This window comes from Adelges cooleyi, unplaced genomic scaffold (assembly GCF_023614345.1).
Source record: "Adelges cooleyi isolate 19-005CV unplaced genomic scaffold, UGA_ACOO_1.1 ACOO_flye_CR_arks_rails_tigmint_CR_PRNA_651, whole genome shotgun sequence".
Taxonomy (NCBI): Eukaryota; Metazoa; Arthropoda; class Insecta; order Hemiptera; family Adelgidae; genus Adelges; species Adelges cooleyi.
In genome coordinates this window covers 12,966,244-12,987,287 of record NW_026096352.1, presented here as the reverse complement: position 1 = coordinate 12,987,287, position 21,044 = coordinate 12,966,244, and the positions used below count along the sequence as shown (strand labels likewise).

The following is a 21,044-nucleotide window of genomic DNA, read 5'->3' as shown; positions in this document are numbered from 1 at the left end:
TTTGAAAATTCCTACAACTTGATGGTTTGTAAATATTAAATATACAGTAAAACTAAAGCTGGTTATCAATAAATTTATGAAAATACTATTTTTATACTTTGAGGGTAAACATGATTCTTCACAGATTCTGTTACAAAAACATAACAGTCATTATAGAATTTCCCCAATGAAATAAGTAAATTAATGTTTATAAAGAAAATTAAAAAATTAAAGGTAAGTATGCATGCATTAAAGCACAAAATTGTCTACAGTTTTACCAAAAAAATAAATTGAATGTATTTAGGAAAATAGTTTAATTATATATCGTCGTTGCGCGAAAAAATCTCCCATGTGTTAAAACCTATATGTTCAGGTGACACTAAAACGTCTAAAATGATTTATAGTAGGTAATACATAACAGGTATTATTTTTAATATAATCTACAATGGCGATAGGACGTTGGAGATTTCATCATAATATGATACCTAGTTTATTTTTTTCTGTATCCAAGAATACCAAAACCTCAAAATCGTAAAATTGGCACATAGGAGATTTTTTTGCGGCAACGACGATGTACCATATTGTAACCTTAATGGAACCGCGTGGTTCAGCCAATCAGAGAAAAGTATTTTACACGACACAGCACAGCATCTTATATCGTCTTGTGATTGGCCGTTGTAATCACGGTATGTTTAAGTAACCATGACCTACCGGGTTATTGCTATAGATAACATTCAATTAATCTCACATTAAATTGTGAAACTGAAGCCAAAACCACACGGCTGCCCGGCTACAGCACGGAGTACGAGTTATATATTCATCAGATTTTTGCGACTACGGACTAACGGTACTTGCTCATAAGAATATTTCACAATGACTTTTTTTATGAAGTCTTTTAAAGTCGGTAAATCATTATATAGTAATGTTTTGGCATCAGAAATCAGGTGAGATATTAAGAATATAGTCTTATGTTCGGATTATTTTTTTGTAAGCTTGGTAATTTGAGTATTTTTCAACATTATTATAATTTGTTGTTTAAGCTACATACCTTAAATCTTTTTTTTGCAATTTTTTAAATTTATTTAGGGTAACTTCAGTGTTAGGTCATAACATAGTTCGTTGCAAAGTATCAGACGATACTAATAATTATACAAAGAAAAGCGATGAAAAATCTGTTGAAGATATAGTTAAACAAAATGAACAGTTATTAGAAGAAAATCAAGTTCTTAAGGTTTGTAATATTCTTTTGTTTATTTTAAAATCAAGATAAACATTTAGGGTACAAATTAAGTACTTATTTACTTAAATTTAGTTTAACAAAATTAATATTATGAACAAATATTTTGAAAATTAAATATTTGAGTATAAATATAATAATTTTAATCATTGTAATAGATAATGATTTTCTAATTTTGAATAATTTGATACCTAGTCTAACAATACCCATCACAATAGTTTAAGACAGTATTGTAATTTAAATGTACACTATTAATTTTTACTCAGGACAAATTCATAAGATCATTAGCTGAAATGGAAAATACACGTAAGCAAGGTGTAAAACAAATAGCAGATGCCAAGATCTACGCTATTCAAGGATTTTGTAAAGATCTACTTGATGTAAGGTATAAAATGTGTGCCTATATTCATATTTTTATCAATAAAAATTGTGTAGGTTGCTGATAGTTTGGGGAAAGCTATTGAACTAGTACCAAAAGAAGAAGTCTCCGATAGAAATCCACATTTAAAACATTTGTACGAAGGCCTAGTATCAACAGAATCCCAGCTACAAACGGTTAGTATATTTTTGGTGTTCATACAAGTTAATTACTTCTTCCTCTCTTTTAATTTATTACAACCACTCTTAAAAATGTTAGTGAACAAAATGTGGAGCATTTGATAGGCGTTTTAACTGGGTGCGCTAGAGCTACTGCGTTTGATCATTAGATTCTAGTACAAATATAGAATAATATAATTTATGGCTATTTTTTGCAAGAACTTTCCTCTATTGAACTTCCAAAATTAAATTAACAACAACTGTATTTGTTCACAATATTTCTATATAAAAACAGTTGTTCAAAGACGAGTCTTTTTAACTTAGGCAAATATGTAGCCTGGTTAGTTATTTGCGTTAATCGAGTTACCTTAAATACACCCTATTTAAGATTTTAAAAGATGAGCATCCAAGAAAGTTGAAAAATAGTCGACATACATAGTCAAGCATCAGTTTTTATTTGATAATATTATAGTTCAGATAGTACAATGTTCTAGAATATATTATGATTGGTATTTGGTTTTTTCAGATTTTTCAAAGACATGGACTAGTATCAGTTAATCCATTAAATGAAGAATTTTATCCTAATGAACATAAAGCTCTATTTGAACAAGTAATCATTTTTAACAATACAATAAATTAATAAAACATGTATTTATTTTTCAAAATTATAATTTCTTAGGTAGTTGAAGGTAAAAAAGGAGGGTTAGTTGTTGTAGTGTTACAAATTGGATACAAGTTACACAATCGTGTCATCAGAGCAGCTGCTGTAGGTATTAGCAAAGATGCCAACCAATAAAACTCGGAAACGAGTAAAACACAATTGTAGTAGTAAGACAATTTAATGTAAATAGAACCTTGTTTTCTCATTTCTTGTTATTTGTCTATTCAATTTTTAAAATATCACAGAACAAAAAAAAGATGTTTAAATATATATATATATATATATATATATCATATTATTATGTATTATGTTTTTTTTATGAAACTTGTATTAAATAATATGTCTAGATGCAATTTTATTATAACACACAAAGCGTATTATTATTTCTACTATTGGTCGTTGTACGTGACATATGGTATCGGACGTCAAATTCTGTACTAAAAATATCGGGTTTGGTTGCCACAACACTGCAAAACAAATGTCTACCTGCAACTTGCAAGGTCTGCTTATTTGAAGAGGGCGGTAGATATTATTAATAAAAGAACATTATAATTAAGTGCTCAAAGGAATGGGCATAATGAAGTGTGTTTACAAAAATGGATATTAAAAAAAAACCAGATTAATAGAGTTTGTGAGGTTTTTTTGGAAACTATTATAACTGATACATTTATCACTTTCAAATACACGCTTCGATGCGAAACTGGAGGTCGTAAAAGCAATTGAATATGAATTATTTTAAAAGACATTAAATAACTGTGTAATTACATTTTTGTGTACAAAAAATAACAGGGGAAACACATCATTGTAAAATCAATACTTTTTCACCTTTACATCGAAGCTAAAAAAAAATTATCTTAAACTAAATATAATATAAAAAAGCAACACCAATGTAACAATTGGCCATAGTATTCCTGAAGATCAAATTGTTAAAACTGTTGTTTGTTTTTTTAAAAAGGAGAGTAATTTCATGATCATGATTATTGCTCATAATCAGGGGCGTAGCCAGTAGGTAGGCCCGGGCCTAAACAAAAATTACACTTTGACCGCAGTCAATATCTAGGTTGCTATCTTGTGTGTGAATTATCAATGCACAGGTTTTTGAAAATATTTTCGTTGTATTTTTAATACAATGGGGATTGTTATAGACAATATTGTAAAATATCATAGACAGACGATAAACCCTAATCGTATCCATCCTAATTAAACATATTCTTGTTGAGCCTTGAGGGAACTCCAAACAATCAAATTAAATGTAATATGTAACGGTGAAACACAACTATTACATTACGGACAATTTCATAGGCATAAACGTTATCTAGCGTACGAATAGTATTTTCGCTATAACTACCGGAACAACACACTTCAAACATTGGCCAATGGGATTGCGGGTTTTTACGAAAACATCATAAAATTCACCGACAGCAATCGCATAATCAGATACAGTCTTCTGTCAACCATCCGGTATCTTCTTAAGCTGGATCAGAAGTTGGAAGCCGAAAACTACACTATCAACCGCCAGCGTCTACCAGCAGTAGCAAGCGACACTAGCATGTAAACCACAGCGGCCCCAGCAGCAGTGTGAACCTGAGGCAGAAGTGGCAACCGCAGCATAAGTGCCGACAGCTCACACGTTTGCTACTCGATCGATTTCGCACATCGAAGGCCGTCCTTCTTAAAATACAGAGTCACGTTTTCAAAGTTGCGCTTCTCCTCGGTGACTAGAGTCCGTAGGCGCTTATTCAGAGCTGCGCTACTTCCTGCTAGTCATCCAAAACATCCCAAATAATTCTGTGTACTCCTTCTAGGACAATATGTGACTATAACGTTAATAAATAATTGCCCTAGTAAAAACGACCACAGTAATCAAAATAGTAGAAATAATTATAAATAAAAGCTCTTTAATTAGCTCTTATTTTGTTATTCCAAACGTTTCTATGAAACGTAAAATTATATATATTATACTCGTACATGTACAGAACTATCAGAATTTCGCCCTATACTTGATATTTTTATGATATGCTCAAATTTTGAAAAAATGTTACCTATGTAAAACATTTTTGGTTTTTAACATACTATAATAGATTCAAGTTAATGTATTTTTTTCAGTCAGAAGCCAGATTTAGAAAGGTAACTTTTGAAATTTAAATGGTAATGTATACATTTTGTTAGTTATTTATATTGAGAATAATTTACTAAAAAGTTGTCTAGTAAATAACCAGTTTTTAGTCAGTACTATTGAAGTTATTAGAGTTTTAAAATTTAGGATGGGAGGTGCAGTATAGTTGAGTAATCGACCAGACAACATTTTCATAAAATTATTCCCGATTTAAATAATTAATTAAATGTATACGTTATCATTTAAGTTTCACTAACTTGTGTTAAATCTATAACATAATTTTCTTTACGGTTATCAACGTACATTTTCTTTAAAACTGGTTCAACAAGTTTAAACAGAAATAAAAATTGAATATTAAAAAATTATAATTCAGTTTATAAACATATCAATAATTTCCAGCCTTCATTTTCTATATTTTAGAAATTGCTGAATCAAAATGAACTGGAATACGATCGGTCTAACAAGACCATAAAAAGTTATAAATGTTATTACACTATTATAGACATTGACCTACTGTAAATAATAGAAATAATGGGTTAAGGTTCAAAACAATTTAATAACATAGGATAGATATAATTAAAGGTCATAAAATTACATCAATTTGGAGATAATTTAATTAAATTAATTTAATAAATACTTAAATAATAACTTACATCATCATAATTAGTAATATAAGAATTTGTGTCATCTTCATTCTGCTCGGCAATTAAAACTATAAATAATTGTATTACCTATATACTTATTAATATGAAGTTAATATTTTTTTTTTTGCATTGAATTATTAGCCTACTAATAACAGTATCGTCAATAAAACCCCAAAAAATATGCACCGATGAATTCGATTTGAAGTATAATTACCTATCTTAGCTAAATGAGTTTGAAAAAGAATTTTTTATTTTAATATCAAATGTTGAAAATTTTAATACAGTAAAGAAAAATATCATAATTTAATATTTTCACTTATATAGCAAAAAATTGTAAATGTTTTCAAAATGTCGTCGAACACTTTTTTGTATGTTTAAAAACGGCGTAGAGCATAGGCAATTTCGCTACATAAAAGAATAGTGTGCTTCGTTGAGGCGTCTGCCCCCATATTTCACTTTTTAATACTTATATAGGTCATTATATAGTTTTTTCGACTAGGCTTTTGGATAAATCAAATTTAAATTAAGCAAACTACCTTAGTATTCATATCTAATCCATTTGTGTAGATGAAGCACCATTATAATTTATTATACATTATACAAACAATCTACGATATTATTTTTTATTATGTTTTCTTATTGTTTCCCGTTCGCTTATTTCTATCTCAAACTTCTTGAATTTTCAGAAACATTTAACATGTGTTTTTTTTTTAATTAAAAGTTTTAGAAATAATAATAAGACTAGTTGGGCAGACAGAAAATTACATTTTATTAATTATAAGATTATAATTTATAATATTAATTATTATATCTAATATAAACGTAACACAAACCATAACAATTTGAACAATTTTTTTTTAACATTGTAGTACAATGTTAAATTATGAATTGAAAACAAAAAATAACACAAAGAACAAAATATTATACAAACAAACAAATATTTTTAAATAAATTTAATCAAAATAAAAAAAATGGAAAATAATAAACTTTGTGAATTAATTATCAAAAATGTATTAATATAAGAACTTGTGTTATGAAATTATACACAAATAAAGATGAACATTTTTTAATATACACATTTTAGTAAGCATTAAAATTTTCAGAATGTGACACCGATCTTGGATACTGCCGTTTTGTTAGTAAATTTAACTGTCATTAGCGGCGGTTAGTTTTTAGGTAAAAAAAAAATGAATTAAGATATTGTGTAAAAAAAATTTTTATTTAAAATTATCTTACACATGAATTTTTATTCAAATTAAATTAGGCTCCTTAATAAATAACTAATTACAAGACGTTTCCATTTTAAATAAAATCTTAGGATTTACTAGTATCCGTTGTTTGAATTCCAAAATAATTATGATTGTTAAATATCAAACTATTATGTGTAAAATAATCGCTTATAAAACATTTTAAATATAATTACCTAAGAGATAACAATCATATCATAATAATTTTTTTTTTCAACGTTTTATTTATTTTTCTGTATTTTAATTATTATATTATTAATTAGTTTAATTTCTTTGCCCTGGAAAGAAATTTTTTTTTATATAAACTGCAAATTGTGAGGTTGGATTTGCAAATAGTTGCAAACCGAGACGAACCGATTGGCACTAGCCCGGAGTAGATTGGAGCAAGTTACCGGGCTACATGAAGTTGGCCTACCTTTTATAAAATTGGTCATCTCTTGTGTAATATTTAATTGCAAACTTTTGATAGTATTTTCGATATAGTCAAAAACGTTAGTCGGCCAAGTTCAAGTACGTGGACGGGAGGTAGGATATAATGTTTAGCTGCACGCTTTACTTTATGTCTCTACCGTACTCCACCTCCCGCTGCATGAATAAATATTATAAAGAATTCAAATGTTTGTTCTAAACTTTAGTATTTTTTTTGTAAAAAATAATTGTTTTGAAACGTACTGTAAGAAGGTGAAACATATGTATTTATACAAAAAATAGAGCCTATATGCGTTATACAGGTTGAAAAAAAAATGAAATATCAAAACAGGTACTTAATGTGTTAAAATATGATCTTACAAATTGTAGCTTAATGTTGTTTCATTGAAATAAAGGTTTTAATTGACAATGCGCCTTAAATCTTAATAAATGCTACCCCCTTAGTAAATAACTAATCATTTTAAATAAATAATTAATAACAAAAAAAAAGATAAGCAATCAAATAATAAACGATTAATTATAAAATTATTTTTTATTTTTCACGTTATTTTGGTAAAAGTTAAAAGTTTTATTTGTCAGATTTATCTTTGTCACGGGGTAAATCCAAGCAACGGTTTGTTTCAACCTTTATACTAAAACATTTTCTCTAGTCTTATTACAGTATTTTTTATTTGCATTGTTAATTGTTTCAATTACAAATTGTTCTATTGAATCCGAATTGATATTATTTTTACTCAAAATTAATATCGGTTCAAATATTTTTGAAATAGTTAAGTTTGGATGGGCTGCTTTCACTTATCCATCAATGAAATCGCCTAAGCCACAATGCGCTCAGGAAGTACGTCTTGTTGCTTTAAGGCCGCCGAGAGTGTCGAAACAGGTTGCGCGTAGGCTGCTTAACCTTATTTTAATATTATTATACAAATAAATAGTTTTTACTGGTTTGATTATATCGTACGACAAAATGTTGCTTTATAATGTGTTACTAAATACAAACTTTAGAACATTTTTAAACATTTTAACGCAGCCTTACGTAAGGCTTGTTTTTAAAAGTTCCAGAGAATGAAATTGGAATTCAGGTACAGATATGATTTTAATGACCATTTTAAGTAACTATTTGTAATTTTGGATAAAAACCATAATTATCATATTAACATATATTATAAAATCATTAAGTTGTACTTTCTGTTATTGTAATATTTTCGATTTTACGACGTCTTCGAACATTCCTTAGTTTTGGACACCAACCGGACGCTTTCGATCACCGTGTGCTTGCTGACAGCTTTACACATGTCGTACACGGTTAGGGCAGCCACTGTGCAAGCAGTCAGTGCTTCCATTTCCACGCCGGTCCGGTCTTCGGTAACGGCGGTCGCGGTCACGGTGACCGCCGACTCCTCACGGTCCAACCGGACGACAACCGATACTCCGTCCAACCGGACCTGATGGCACAGCGGTATCAAATCCCATGTCTTCTTGGCCGCACAAATACCCGCCAGCTGCGCCACGGCCAGCACGTCCCCTTTTTTCATCGTATTTTCTTGTATCAACTCAACGGCTGTCCGGTTTAGTTTTACTAAGGCCGTGGCCGTGGCCGTGCGACGAGTGGCCGGCTTACCGGTCACGTCCACCATGCGAGCCTTGCCGGACTCGGGGTCAACGTGGGTGAGTTCGTGGCATCGACGAATGATGACGGTGTTCCAGCCCGGATCATCTGGTCTTGATAGTAGTGATCTAATCTTGTTGTTCGTCCGAGTAGTCCGAGTGTTGACCGACGATAAGCCATTTGCTGATAAAAAATAACAATAAAAAATAATTATCACAGGATGGCCTGGTTAAGATATGCAGGCCCTAGAGTTGTCTATGGGGTAAAAGTATTGTAAATAGGGTACAGTTGAGTCTGAATCTAAATTGTTCTCTTGATGAAAAAAAATTGGGGCATTGAGACCTCTGTTCATTAAAAATGTCAAATGTATTTGTGTAGCCTACGTTTAGCCCCTTAATATTTTTATCCTAGGTTTTGTTCTATTTACTTGATAAATAAGTTTCTTAGGTCATGGTTTATATACTATGCAGCTAATGAAATCTGTTAACAGGAGTTGGGACTAAAACATAGCAGCCCACCCAACTGGATTGCTATTAAGTGGTTACGCCAATGATGGTATTTTAGGCGATCGTTTTATAAGACGGCGTCGAGTATAGACAATATAGCAACGCTCATGACGAGTATCCGACAATTTAATCGACGCCTTCGTTTGTTTATGTAACGCATTTCTGTATATAGTCTAACAGACGACGCCTATCATATAATTATTGTACGATTGTAATACAGTTATTATGCCAAAAATTAGTTTATTAGACTAGACTTAGATTACACTCATGTTACCCTACTTGCGTCAAAAAACAAAATACACGGTATTACAATTATAATTTGTTAAGAAAAGTTTCTGAAAGTATTTCTTAAGTTATTCTATAATAAAATAAATGTTATGCTGAGTTACATTACACTATGTATTGTTTAAGTGGACTTACCTATCCACCAATCAAAATCATCGGGCGATTGGGCATATTTGGAAGGTTTTTCATTCCTAAAAACATATTTGCATTTTTTTTTTTTAATAACTATTTTATTTGTTTTGGATTTTATTCATAGGTTGGCGGACATAGGGATTGTCGATAAAAAATTCTGATACAATATGTCTACTTTTTCGGATCGGGCTCGTGATGGAATTGTCGATAAAAGACATTTTTAAAGAAATTTTGTATTTTATAAAAATATGTTTACCAGCGTGTTTTCGTTTTTTAGCTTTTACTGCATCCGATATGATATTCAGCAGTTCCTCTTCCGGCGCTCCTCTGCGGAGTGGATCTCTAAAAACAACAAACTTGTAAACAATAAACCTACAATAATGTAGGCGTGCAATTTACCTGAGATTGATTTCATCGTTTTGGAACAGACACGATTTCAGGTTGCCGTCGGCCATCAGTCTTAGACGGTTGCAGCTGTCGCAGTAGTCGCTCGTCATCGAAGATATAAAACCCACTTTGCCCGCAAAATCCGGCACCCGGTACATCTGCAAAGAAAATGTAAGAGATCTTTCAATCCTCTATATTATATTCAAAACTTAGATAACACAATAAGGTGTAAATTGGAAAGAGGGGAAACCTTTGAAGTCGAATTAGGGTCGTCGTGATCGCAAGGTCCGAAATTTGGATAAGACTTGCTGATTTCCCGGATGGCTTCTTTGTACGGGACCAATTGTCGTTCGTCCCAGTCGTTTTTAGAGAATGGCATAAACTCGATAAACCTAAAATGAACGTCACGGTGCCGAGTGGCTTCCACGAAGTCACAAAGTTCGTTGGCATTGAAATCTCGCATCAACACACAGTTGACCTGAAAAATTAAGAATAATATTTAAGCCTACAGCCATGTCCTATGTAGACTGATGACTATAATACTGGCTTTGTGTCTTAAGAACTCTTCATAATTTTCTATAAAACAGTTCCTTTTTTGGGGAGTCTTATATTTTTACTCTATATATAGATTTTTTTTTATTAATTAATTGCCTAACTTATTTATCTAACTGATAAAAAAATCAATAACTCACAAGGTAACGATACAAACATTATCTCACAAGATCGTTTGAATTTGTCTTGCTTACAATTATTTAGGATGTGTGCCTAACTGTTTATTTTCCATGTCTTAGATTAATCTAATAAAAAGAAAATCTAAAACACTAATCATAGTGTTAACCTGCTTTAATAGTATTTTTATCAATAATATTAAAATCATCGATTTAAATTAAAACGCTGTTTAATATAATTTTATTAGAACCTATATAAAGGGCAAAAAGAATATTTTGTTGATATCATGATTAAAAAAATAAGGTATTAATAAAATCTATTTTTATAATAAATCCTATTATTTTAAATAAAAATAAACATGATGTGATTCTAACTAGTATTTCTTAATTGGAGAAAAATACTTAGCTCCAATAAATTCGTCCTAAACTTATTATTTTTTGTATGGTTTCCCCCTCCTCCTTTAGGATTTCAATGTTATTTTCGTATTTTATAGTTATTTATGTCGAAAACCTTGACAAATGTCAAGTCTCAGCATAAGTTGTTTGAATAATTCCTCTTGGGTACTTTGAGGTAATTAAAAATGTTAAGTTAGAATTATTTAATTTTTATTTCTATTTAAAATAGTAGAATTTATTATAAAAATAGATTTTTTATATTATTCATGTTAAAGCGTGTACCTCGTTATTTTTATGTTTAAATCACGAGAACGGCGAAATACTTCTAAATCTTTTATATAGGTTCCGATAGAGTTATATACAAACAAAATTTTAATTTTAATCGTTGATTTTAATATTTCTGTTACATAACAGGTGGTTGATGCCAGGTACAAAGAATACAAAACAAGTTAAAATAAGAACCACCCTATTGTAAACATACACACCATTACCGGTATTAACAATTGTTATGCTAAATAATATATTGTGGACGTGTATACGCACCTTGACCGGGCTGAAACCGAGCTGCAAGGCCAAATCGATTCCGGCCAACACCCGTTTGAGTAGCCGACCATCGCGTCTGGTGATCTTTTCGTATTTGGCCGGTTGCAGAGTGTCCATACTTACGTTCAGAGCATTTAAGCCAGCCCGCTGTAAGTGCACCAAGGTTTTCGTCAGGGTCAACCCGTTAGTGGTCATGGCGATCGTCCGCAAACTCTTGAAACACTTGAGAGATTCTGCTTGTATACAAACATAATATTATAATAATATATGGAAGATAAAAATACACAAATAATTATTACGTTGAAAATAACAGCTACTATGCTGTCACTTATTTTTGTATGTATATGTCTTATGATGTAATTTTAGTCTTTGAATAAACATTGCGGGGGTCTGGTAGGAATAGGATCTGGATAGGTGTGTTGCTTTTGACAGGTATTTTTTTTATATAAAATATTATAGTTAGTATAGTAATAGTAAATTCACTCATTTATTTATTCAATTCACTCATTCGCGTTTAAAAGAATACGAATATTTAATTAAAATTCCCAAAATATTAATTTTTTAGAAATTAAAATGGTCGTTTTCCCTTTGCATGAAAACTGTTTCCTCGAATTAATGCTGAGCGTGTTCAAGTCCAAAGGTTATTATAAATCCTATGGGTTTTATTATTTTATGAGAATTAGTATTTGACATTTTAATATTTTGGAAAAGATAGCAGGGGATTAAAGGCGAGTAAATCAAACTGTGCTCTTAAATGTATTGATACCTGTTTTTTTATTATTCTATTTCATAATTATATTTTTTGTATGTACATATTATATTATATATGTACATAGAAATAATAGTAATTAAATATATTAGCACAGTGTCGAGGCTGGACCCTGCAGGTAACCAGTTTTAAATAACAATAAATATTGCACGATATAAAAATAGTATCTAACGTATCTTCCCTCGCATGTATACTACTAAATTATTCAAAACATAATATGTTGACCATTTTCTTACAAAGACAACTTTCAATTTTGCATAAAATAATAAAAAAAAAAATAAAGTTTTAAAACTATATTGACTGCAAATTGAAATAAAATTAAATCGGACTCGTTGGACCCGCCATAATTGTCATAACGACTTTATGACAATATTCTTACCGACGATGTGGACTATGTCTTTCCTCACGGTCGGCTCTCCACCAGTAATTCGGACTTTATCGACTCCATTTTTAACAAAAATACCCACTAACCGTACCGTTTCCTCAGTAGTGAGTAAATTGTCTCTGTTTGACAGCTTTATTCCATCTGCCGGCATGCAGTATTCGCCTGTTACAGACATATTATAATCAATAACATTTTCAACTAATCTTATAACCTAGCTGGCTTTTTTTATTTATTTTTATGTTTAGCTTATTTTTTCCACTCAAATGCTTATATTATTGCATGTGTACATTTTATAATGACCAAAACGAAGCATAAAAAGCTTCCAAGCTTTGAAATAAGTTAAAATTTCCAAAACGTAATCTCACATAAAATATAATTTATAGTATCAATATTCTCTAGCAGTAGAATACTAAAATGAAAATCATTAAGAGTTTACTCACATCTTAAATTACAACGTTCGGTCAGAGATACTCGAAGATAGTTGTGCTTCCTTCCAAACGAGTCCGTCAGTACATTCATTAAATGAGAACTCTAAAAAAATACATTTTTCTTGTATTATTATCAACCGTATTATTATCAATCGTATTATTATCCAACATAGTTGGTCTAGAATTGTATTTTATGTAAAATAGCATTGAGACAATTCTTCCAGTTCGAATCACAATACATAACCAGTTTCTTTGATATAACATTTATAAAAATACAATAGATATTATTTTCTCTGTAATTATAAAACAAATTCATAGGCACATGAGAGACACAATTAAATAAAAACATTGAAATAATTCCATTTTAAAACTAAACGATTTACTCACCTTAGTAGTAGACATGGACTTGGCGTTAAGCGGCCATTGTTTTTCGAATAACAAGCGAAACATCATCACAGTGTTATTTAATAGAAACAGGTAAACTCGGCGATTCTTCAACAGCACTAAAGAATATACTAAATATCGACAAGATTGTATTGTTAAATATTATTACATAACAGTGTTTCGAACAGTACGGGGTGAGCTGTCTCACAGGACTACATCACTGGGGGTCGACTTAAGCGAAAGTAAAGTAGATATGGTCTGACACATGCGGCGGACATATAAGTAATATGATCCGAACATGCTTATCGTCGTGGTGACAGAATGGTGCGGTTTCTAATTAAAATAATTTTGAAAACATGGACGATTGCATAATAAACATAATACATGTATAATAAGTGATAAATATTGTGCTGTGTCGTTATTTGAACAGATTTGATTTTCTTTATCTCGAGTATGGCTGATAAACTATTCGTCACGCTATAACTTCTTAAAAAATATTCAGAACAAGTCAAATGCTTTGAAACCATTAAACAGCCGTTTAATTATTATAAATTAAAATATAAATATTAACTTGTGTTTTGAAGTATTACATGTTAACGTCTTAGGTATATATATATAAATATGCATTTTTAAGCAATAATATAAAATTAAAATTGTCACGTTTATTTGCAGTTCTTTCTCGACCATTTTCTGTATGAAACAATGCGATTACAATGTACTCAGTACTGTCGTATATAAAGATTTATTACAACATAATATACACACACCTTGACCGAACGAACTTAGGACACACTCTAAGGGTACAATATATCCTGAAAATTCAGTTTTACTAGTCTATTACAAATAAAATTACAACCTTTTGTCTGTCGTAGGAGCTAAAGATCCTTTTCTTTTAGTTTAAATCCGTTCACAACACAACACGTACACATTATATATATTATTTAACAACCTAATCTACAGCCCTAATTGCCCAAGATATTTATACTAGATACTAGATAGTGTTCTATAAAACGAAAAAATTGTATATTATATTTATTGTAATATTTCAATCGTCCAGAACGCTATGGAATGTATTGTTCTAAAAAAAACTGGACCAGGGTTTTGCAAGTTAAGCGTCACTTGATGTTGTTATGGTCTTGTCCAGTCTAACATGATTGTGTTGTTTTTACCAGCAGTCGTGTGAAATAATATAATATAACAATAATATTTAAAACCGCACCGACTGTTCTGTAGACAATTCCTCGCGTTGGCAGTTTACCCGAACCAAATATTATAGTTTATTTTTTTTTCTACTACAGTCTACACGAGTTGGTGTTTATAAACTAGCATTACATATAAAGCCGATTGCTATATTTTATAATCTGGTTTTGATTTTTTTTTTTTCAAATCTGACCAAGCGAACTACCGAGAATATTATCTATCTATTTAATACAATTTGTTAAAAACTAGCACACCGTTTACAGCCGGTTTCCCAGGACGGCGTACCATCTATTGCGACATCGTATGATGTCATCATCATTCACAGTAATCGAATGTCTTCTGGGTCACATCGGACAGTGCAGACCAACTAGTGCAACGAGTCCCTCAAGTCCACCCGCTGTCGAACGATGATGTCAACAGGAAAGTGTCACGGAACGGTGTTGCTGGTGCTGTTGGTGGCGGTCATCACCGCCGTCGTCTGCGATGGTGCACCGGCCAACAACAACAACGATCGAAGAGCGCCGGCCAACGAGAGGACAACCGCCGAAAAGAGCGAAAATGAAACGTCAACTATAATCGCGGAAGCGGCCAACGGGGACGACGAGCACATACCAGAAAACCGTGACGGCAACGCGGACATCAAGAATAGGGACTCCAGACAGGCTGGTAGCGACCGCGAACATAGGTGCGCGTCGGCCATTGATCGCGCTTTGGGACGGTCGTCGGCCAGATCGTGTGGGCCGACCGCTACCATGTCGCGTTTAGCGTCGTCCGGCAACGACGACGTGGCCGTGCAAGACAAACAGGTCGTGTACCGAGAACGGCCTGTCGTGTACCGGGAACAACCAGTGGTAGTCCGTGAGAAACCAGTGGTGTTTCGTGAGCGACAGACTGTCCTGTACGATAAACCCGAGACCCCCGTCATGTTCATTCAACAACGAAAACTGTCCGGCGGTTTTGTCGTGCTCAAGCAACCACATTACGTATATGACGACGATTTGGACGAAGGCAGGATAGTACACCGCAGGAGACAGCCTGTTCGTATGAACGTGCCATGTGCAGAACAATCGATTGTCACCCGAGAACAGAGTGATGCGGAACTGCTGCAGATGAACGACGTGCGAGAAGTGTTACAAAGGGTGTTCTTCGAAGGCGTCAAAGCTGGCGAAGCAGCGGCTGAAGTCCGCGGGAGGCCGCCTGTCGTGTTGGACGTCAAAGGTAACTTGTTTCAACTTTTCTGTTTTCAAGTTATAAAAACATAATTTATTTGATGATTATGTAAGCAAAATATTTCGATAATGTTTCGCTATTATTTTTTTAATTTAATTTTCTGGTACTTGTATGTTATCGCGACTACTTTTATTTTGATAGAATTGGCAGACTGATAGATATGATTTTATATTTTGGTGTTTGGGGGTTGGTCACGCTGATAAAATAAAAATGTATGTTATGTTTTGGAAGAACTGACCTCAGTTGCGTTATTACCATAGAAGGTAAACCCCAGATTATCATTATTAATGATTGTCAAATAATTCAACAAATTAAAATTTTTAAAAGTTCAAAACATTTAAGTGTAAAATTAAAATTTAACGTTTTTGTGTGTTGATAAGTCTTACAAGGTCATACAATGTTATTGTGATACCATAATCACAGTATAATTTGGTAGTCGCGACAACATACTTGTAATTACCGGAAAATCGTAGGTAGTCACGATATCATACAAATAGTGGATATATTGGGATAACCTTGAAGAATGCCCCCTAAAATATCGGTCTCGCGTAGGAATCTCGCAGCCTGTAATGTAAGGTTTGCGTTGTTAATATAAATTCATTGGCTTGATTGTTTTTTAGTTACAAAGGTGGGAGTCTGAGCGTAGTTTTTTTTTTGCCAATTCCGCCTTTAACGTTTAGTTTTGTTCGTTATATTTTGTAATGGTGTTTTTTAAAGTACATAAAATACAAATTACAAACTATTAATAACAAAAATAATTTACTAACATCTCGTATCTGACGCTGTTTTACTTCTGTGGCCTTTTGAACCGCTGACACTATTTCTAACTAAAAAGTACACAAAATATATATTTATAATATACTAATAATAATTATTTTTTAACGATCATATGCAATATATGCTAACAGCTAAAGGACTACCAACAAAAATCTTAAAAAATATATCGGTTTTAGACATGTTTGTCTGTATAATTCTGAAGAAAAAAACAGACAGCAAATCACATTTAGACTGATTTAAAATGTATCGTAAAAAGTATTATTTATAATATATTTTAACACGGTTGATATTTTTATCATTTGCATTATTGCCGTTTGGTTCTAGAGATCTTCTTCCTCCTCACTTTACCCCGCACAAAAAGAGTAGACACTAGACCAACATCTCACTCTACACTTTTCTACTCTATTTACCTTCTGTATTTATTAAAAACCATCCGCCCGCCCTATTTATGACATAGATATTTCTTACCGCTGGGGTTTATCTTAAAAATTTGTTCCAAACGTAACGCGATGTGTCACACTCCACTTAGGTCTTATTATTTAAAAAAATTAAAATCAGAAATTGGAAATTTGAGTATACTTAAATTTGACATTTACTCGGCTATAAGACATATCCTTGTTCCTTTTATCCGCTTGTAGTGTGGATACTCGGGGTTTGTTTACCTATAGGCGGAGATCACAAAGAAAAGTAAAGCCACCCCTCTCAAAGAATTGTACTAAACTGAAGCAATAATTGTTTTTATGTATTATACAGGGTTATCAACTTATCATGAACCACTCAATATCTCACTGGGTTTAATTAACAATTGAATTGTTTTTTTCTTTAATGTTTGTATTATATAATGTGATCTCAATTTCTCACAATGGTTTTGTTTTTACCCCGTCCGGCTTGGTTTTTTTGATAGCAACTTTTAAAACTTAAATGGCAACGCATACATTTCATTAACTTTTTAAATTGATAATAATGTACTAAACATTTTGACTGGTCGATAACCAGTTTAGGATAACTATTTTTCAAGTTTCAAGTTTAGGGCAGGAGGGATAGGTGAAGTGTAATACTATTTTTATCTGCGCGCATTTCCCAACCGCACTTAATCCAAACTAGCAAAGAATAAACACTATATACACAATAGGGGCCTTCACCCATTTATTTTATTATCAATACTATAAGTATGACTCAAATTTATTTTTATTATTTGTTAGGTAGTGTTTAAAATAATTTTTAAAATAACACTCGAATAAATGTTTTTTTTTCATACCTGAACTGTTTGTTTTTTTTTCCACAGCGTAAAAGACTGTTTATTTCAAATCGAAAAGAAGCGACAACTGCCACTGGTGGTAAATCTACAATTATGGTGATTTATAATAAAATAATATTATTGAAAACTATTAAACTAACTTGTAAACTCGTGTACCTGCAAGATTAATACACAATGCTTTAATATTATCGAATGTGTGTGTATGATATTGATTATTTATTATGTTTCTGTAATAGCCAGTAATTTTTATATGTATGAAACTATGCGCAACATTTGTTTTTTTCTTATTACGCGATTTGTTTATTACTAACAAATGATAACATTAAAATATGTTCGTACTTCCACAGGGTGTCCCACAAAGAAATGGCAAATGAAATAACTTTTGTGTTAGTGAATATTTACAAGATTGCTCAAAACTGTTTTACTTTTTTTTAAATAATTTTTTATTATTTTGGTTGCTTTAATTATTTTTTTTAAATCTTGAATATTATATTCAGTTGAACAAAAGTTATTTTATTTGACAAGTCATCGTGGGACATCCTGTATTATTATTCCGTAAAATAATAAATATTTCTATATTATATTATTCAAGAAGATTTCTGCTTAACTTCGCACTTCTTTTTTTCAATATTTTATGTAATTTTTCTAGACGTAGGGTCATGGCTTTTGTTCGGAATTCGAAATAAAACCCATAATAATATAAAAACGAATTGTATCATCGTTTAAAGGTCGTTGAACGAAATAGTGCATGTTTTATTATTGTAATTATATAACTATATTAATATATAAATTATCATGCGTTGTTAAAATAGAAGTGCAATAAATATAATAAACATAAATACCATAATTATGTGATTTGTCAAAGACCAGTTTAATTAAACTTAACTACCATGTGTATTTCCAAAGCCGGAAAAGTTATAGGATTAATCGAAAATTTACCGTGCATGGTTCATCGCTTCAAACGAATTTTGGTTAAAACGTGGGGTTTGATCGGTTTTTATTTTTTTAGGTGCAGTTTTAAAATGTATGAGTTAAAAATTAGACTAAGTGTAGGTCTAATCAATATTTGAGACGCAACATGTATAAAAAAAAAAAGTCTGTTGACTAATTTGTTTTGTTATAAAAAACGACTAAAATATGGATTTTGAAAATGGTACTAACTAAATTTAATATACAATACCTATTATAAACCGAAATACTACATTTAATATGTACAATTTTAAAAATTGTATTCTTCTTTTGTAAATCTTTTTTTAAATGTAATATAGGTAATATACAAATTGAGGGAGGGCCTCTAACCCCACAATTAAAGATCAAAATGAAAACTAATATCAAATCTGAAATTAATATCAAAAACAAATAACTCGACTGGTTTTGAAGGCCCTTACACAACAATTAAGAAAAAATTAAATTTTTGAAAATATTCCAGCTTCGATAATAAGAAGGTACGGTTTTACAATGATGGTCATTTATGGAATTGTGTTTATTTGTGTCTGTTCACACAATTTTATTGTTGTTGTTCATTTGGTACTGGGCTTTCACGGGAATAGGCGCAATTTCTTTATCAATTATTTAGTAGACCTTCGAGAGTAAATCAATATACCTACCGGGCAGCACATTAAAAAAACGCACATGATCTCTGGACCAATGTACGAACCGAACGCTTATTTTGTTTTGTTTGAAATTTACAAATTCTTGCCATTAAATATGCGAATATTATCATTTTCAAACTAATACTTAAATATATTACCAACACCGAGTAAGCATTAGATAACACTAACAATAATAAAAATAATGAATAATATGTGTTTGTTTGAGTAATGAGGTTGCGACTTGTGTTAATTAGTATTTCATAACTCAAACTTTGCATACATCAAGTGCAAAACAACAGTTTAACATTTTATTTTATAAACATAATATAGTGTAGCTCGAATAAATTAATTCTATTGCATAAGGTAATGCAACATACTAAGTACCTAACTTTTATAATTCATAAATCATAATTAATGTACTTTTATTTTTATTTAAACTTAGCTTGTACGACTGTGTACTATTATTTGTTAATTTGTACAACTTTAATGATAGTAATAATAATGAAAGAAATGTACGATAACCAAATAAAAAACCCAGCACAGTCTGAATCAGCATAGTATAAACCCGCATAGAAAGAAATTACCAAAGTGGGTTATTCAGTAATCAACAAATTCGCAACGAAGTGTTTTGTTGAATGTGATTGTATTACTATCTCAAAGAAAATGCTCTTGAAATCAAAATACTATACCTTAAAAAGTTTGCGAGAGGTTAGGTAAACGTGATGGATCCATCTGTAAAAGACCATCTAAGTGAGTACTACAAATACAATTTAAATGCAATAAGACAACTCAGTCATTACCTACCATGAGAATAGATGCCATCGCAATTATGTAAGTTGTATGAAGACAGCTTACTATAATATAACTAACAAAGTAAAAAAGAACACTAAAGTAAAAGTTATTAGAGGAGAAAAATTCCTATAAAGTAACATTCAAGAAAGCGCTTAAATGCAAGTTTATGTAAACTAACTGTACTTTGGTCTTTGATCATTTCTTACTGTAATTGTTTTGGACTGAACTAAGTTTAAACGGTGCTGAATTATTTAAATATGTTTCTCATAAAAAACAATTATTAGTCATATTTTTTAAAAAGTCGTACATTGTTAGAAGTTTAAAAATAGGTCTTGAATCAATTTTTTTTATTATTTAACATTAATAATTAAGTTGCCGATAATTAGTAATTATTCAAAACTAAATCTCGACCAGTCATTCTTTTTTTGTAACTTCTCTACTCTCCTAAGCTAATAGGTAAATTAATACGCAAGTTGTCATTTAAATTTTAAAAAAATAACCCTATAAAGTAATATTTTTTAACAAGAACACCAAAACTAGTTTTGATCATAAAATATAATAAACATTTTTATTAAAATATGATTAGCTAATATGATTATTATTCCATGGAAAAATGTATTGAAAAGTAAAATCTTGAATAACCTATGAATCTTAAGTTTTGATCTACGAAAAACCGTCTCATAAATACTGACAGTGGACAAATTCTGATAAGGAAGTATGGTCTCTTAGTACTTAGGACATCTCCCTAATTAAAAAAAAAACCATAGTTATAATAATTTATTACAAGTGGCTATATACAAATAATAAATTGTATAATGCACATATACCTTTTCCTTGAAGAATGCAGCGGTTATCC

At 31.0% G+C, this 21,044-nt stretch overlaps 3 protein-coding genes across 10 annotated transcripts; 2 read left to right on the top strand and 1 right to left on the bottom strand.

Annotated features, from left to right (window-relative positions):
* The first annotated feature begins 823 nt into the window (after window positions 1-823).
* LOC126844647 (grpE protein homolog 1, mitochondrial-like) lies at window positions 824-2,549 on the top strand. Its single transcript, XM_050582983.1, has 6 exons — window positions 824-923; window positions 1,066-1,210; window positions 1,483-1,596; window positions 1,652-1,771; window positions 2,280-2,363; window positions 2,433-2,549. The coding sequence occupies exons 1-6, from the start codon at window positions 853-855 to the stop codon at window positions 2,547-2,549; spliced, it is 651 nt and encodes a 216-aa protein (XP_050438940.1). The 5' UTR covers window positions 824-852.
* Window positions 2,550-7,401: 4,852 nt separating this feature from the next.
* Window positions 7,402-18,068, bottom strand: LOC126844522 (molybdenum cofactor biosynthesis protein 1). Of its 8 annotated transcripts, none has more exons than XM_050582779.1 (12): window positions 17,961-18,068; window positions 17,805-17,889; window positions 16,537-16,596; window positions 14,794-15,776; window positions 13,343-13,470; window positions 12,968-13,058; window positions 12,522-12,689; window positions 11,374-11,609; window positions 10,017-10,244; window positions 9,779-9,924; window positions 9,636-9,721; window positions 7,402-8,639 (listed from the first exon to the last, which is right to left on the bottom strand). In XM_050582779.1, the coding sequence occupies exons 4-12, from the start codon at window positions 14,825-14,827 to the stop codon at window positions 8,059-8,061; spliced, it is 1,698 nt and encodes a 565-aa protein (XP_050438736.1). In that variant the 5' UTR covers window positions 14,828-15,776; window positions 16,537-16,596; window positions 17,805-17,889; window positions 17,961-18,068; the 3' UTR covers window positions 7,402-8,058. The 8 variants fall into 8 exon arrangements, with proteins under 8 accessions (XP_050438736.1, XP_050438737.1, XP_050438738.1 ...); XM_050582780.1 differs by having other exon boundaries at window positions 17,945-18,012; XM_050582786.1 differs by adding an exon at window positions 9,383-9,438 and having other exon boundaries at window positions 8,516-8,639; window positions 17,805-17,999.
* Window positions 14,807-18,341, top strand: LOC126844523 (uncharacterized). The gene is made up of 2 exons (XM_050582788.1): window positions 14,807-15,757; window positions 17,832-18,341. Exons 1-2 carry the CDS (start codon window positions 14,947-14,949, stop codon window positions 17,834-17,836), a joined length of 816 nt encoding a protein of 271 aa, XP_050438745.1. The 5' UTR covers window positions 14,807-14,946; the 3' UTR covers window positions 17,837-18,341.
* The last annotated feature ends 2,703 nt before the right edge of the window (window positions 18,342-21,044 follow it).

Excerpts from the sequence above, each read along its gene's own strand:
- LOC126844647 (XM_050582983.1), top strand. The coding sequence starts at position 853 with ATGACTTTTTTTATGAAGTCTTTTAAAGTCGGTAAATCATTATATAGT. Across the intron at positions 1,597-1,651 it reads TTTGTAAAGATCTACTTGAT|GTTGCTGATAGTTTGGGGAA; the intron begins GTAAGGTATAAA and ends AAAATTGTGTAG. Across the intron at positions 1,772-2,279 it reads CAGAATCCCAGCTACAAACG|ATTTTTCAAAGACATGGACT; the intron begins GTTAGTATATTT and ends TGGTTTTTTCAG.
- LOC126844522 (XM_050582779.1), bottom strand. The coding sequence starts at position 14,827 with ATGGTACGCCGTCCTGGGAAACCGGCTGTAAACG. Across the intron at positions 12,690-12,967 it reads CGAACGTTGTAATTTAAGAT|GCGAATACTGCATGCCGGCA; the intron begins GTGAGTAAACTC and ends TGTCTGTAACAG. Across the intron at positions 9,722-9,778 it reads AACGATGAAATCAATCTCAG|AGATCCACTCCGCAGAGGAG; the intron begins GTAAATTGCACG and ends TGTTGTTTTTAG.
- LOC126844523 (XM_050582788.1), top strand. The coding sequence starts at position 14,947 with ATGATGTCAACAGGAAAGTGTCACGGAACGGTGTTGCTGGTGCTGTTG.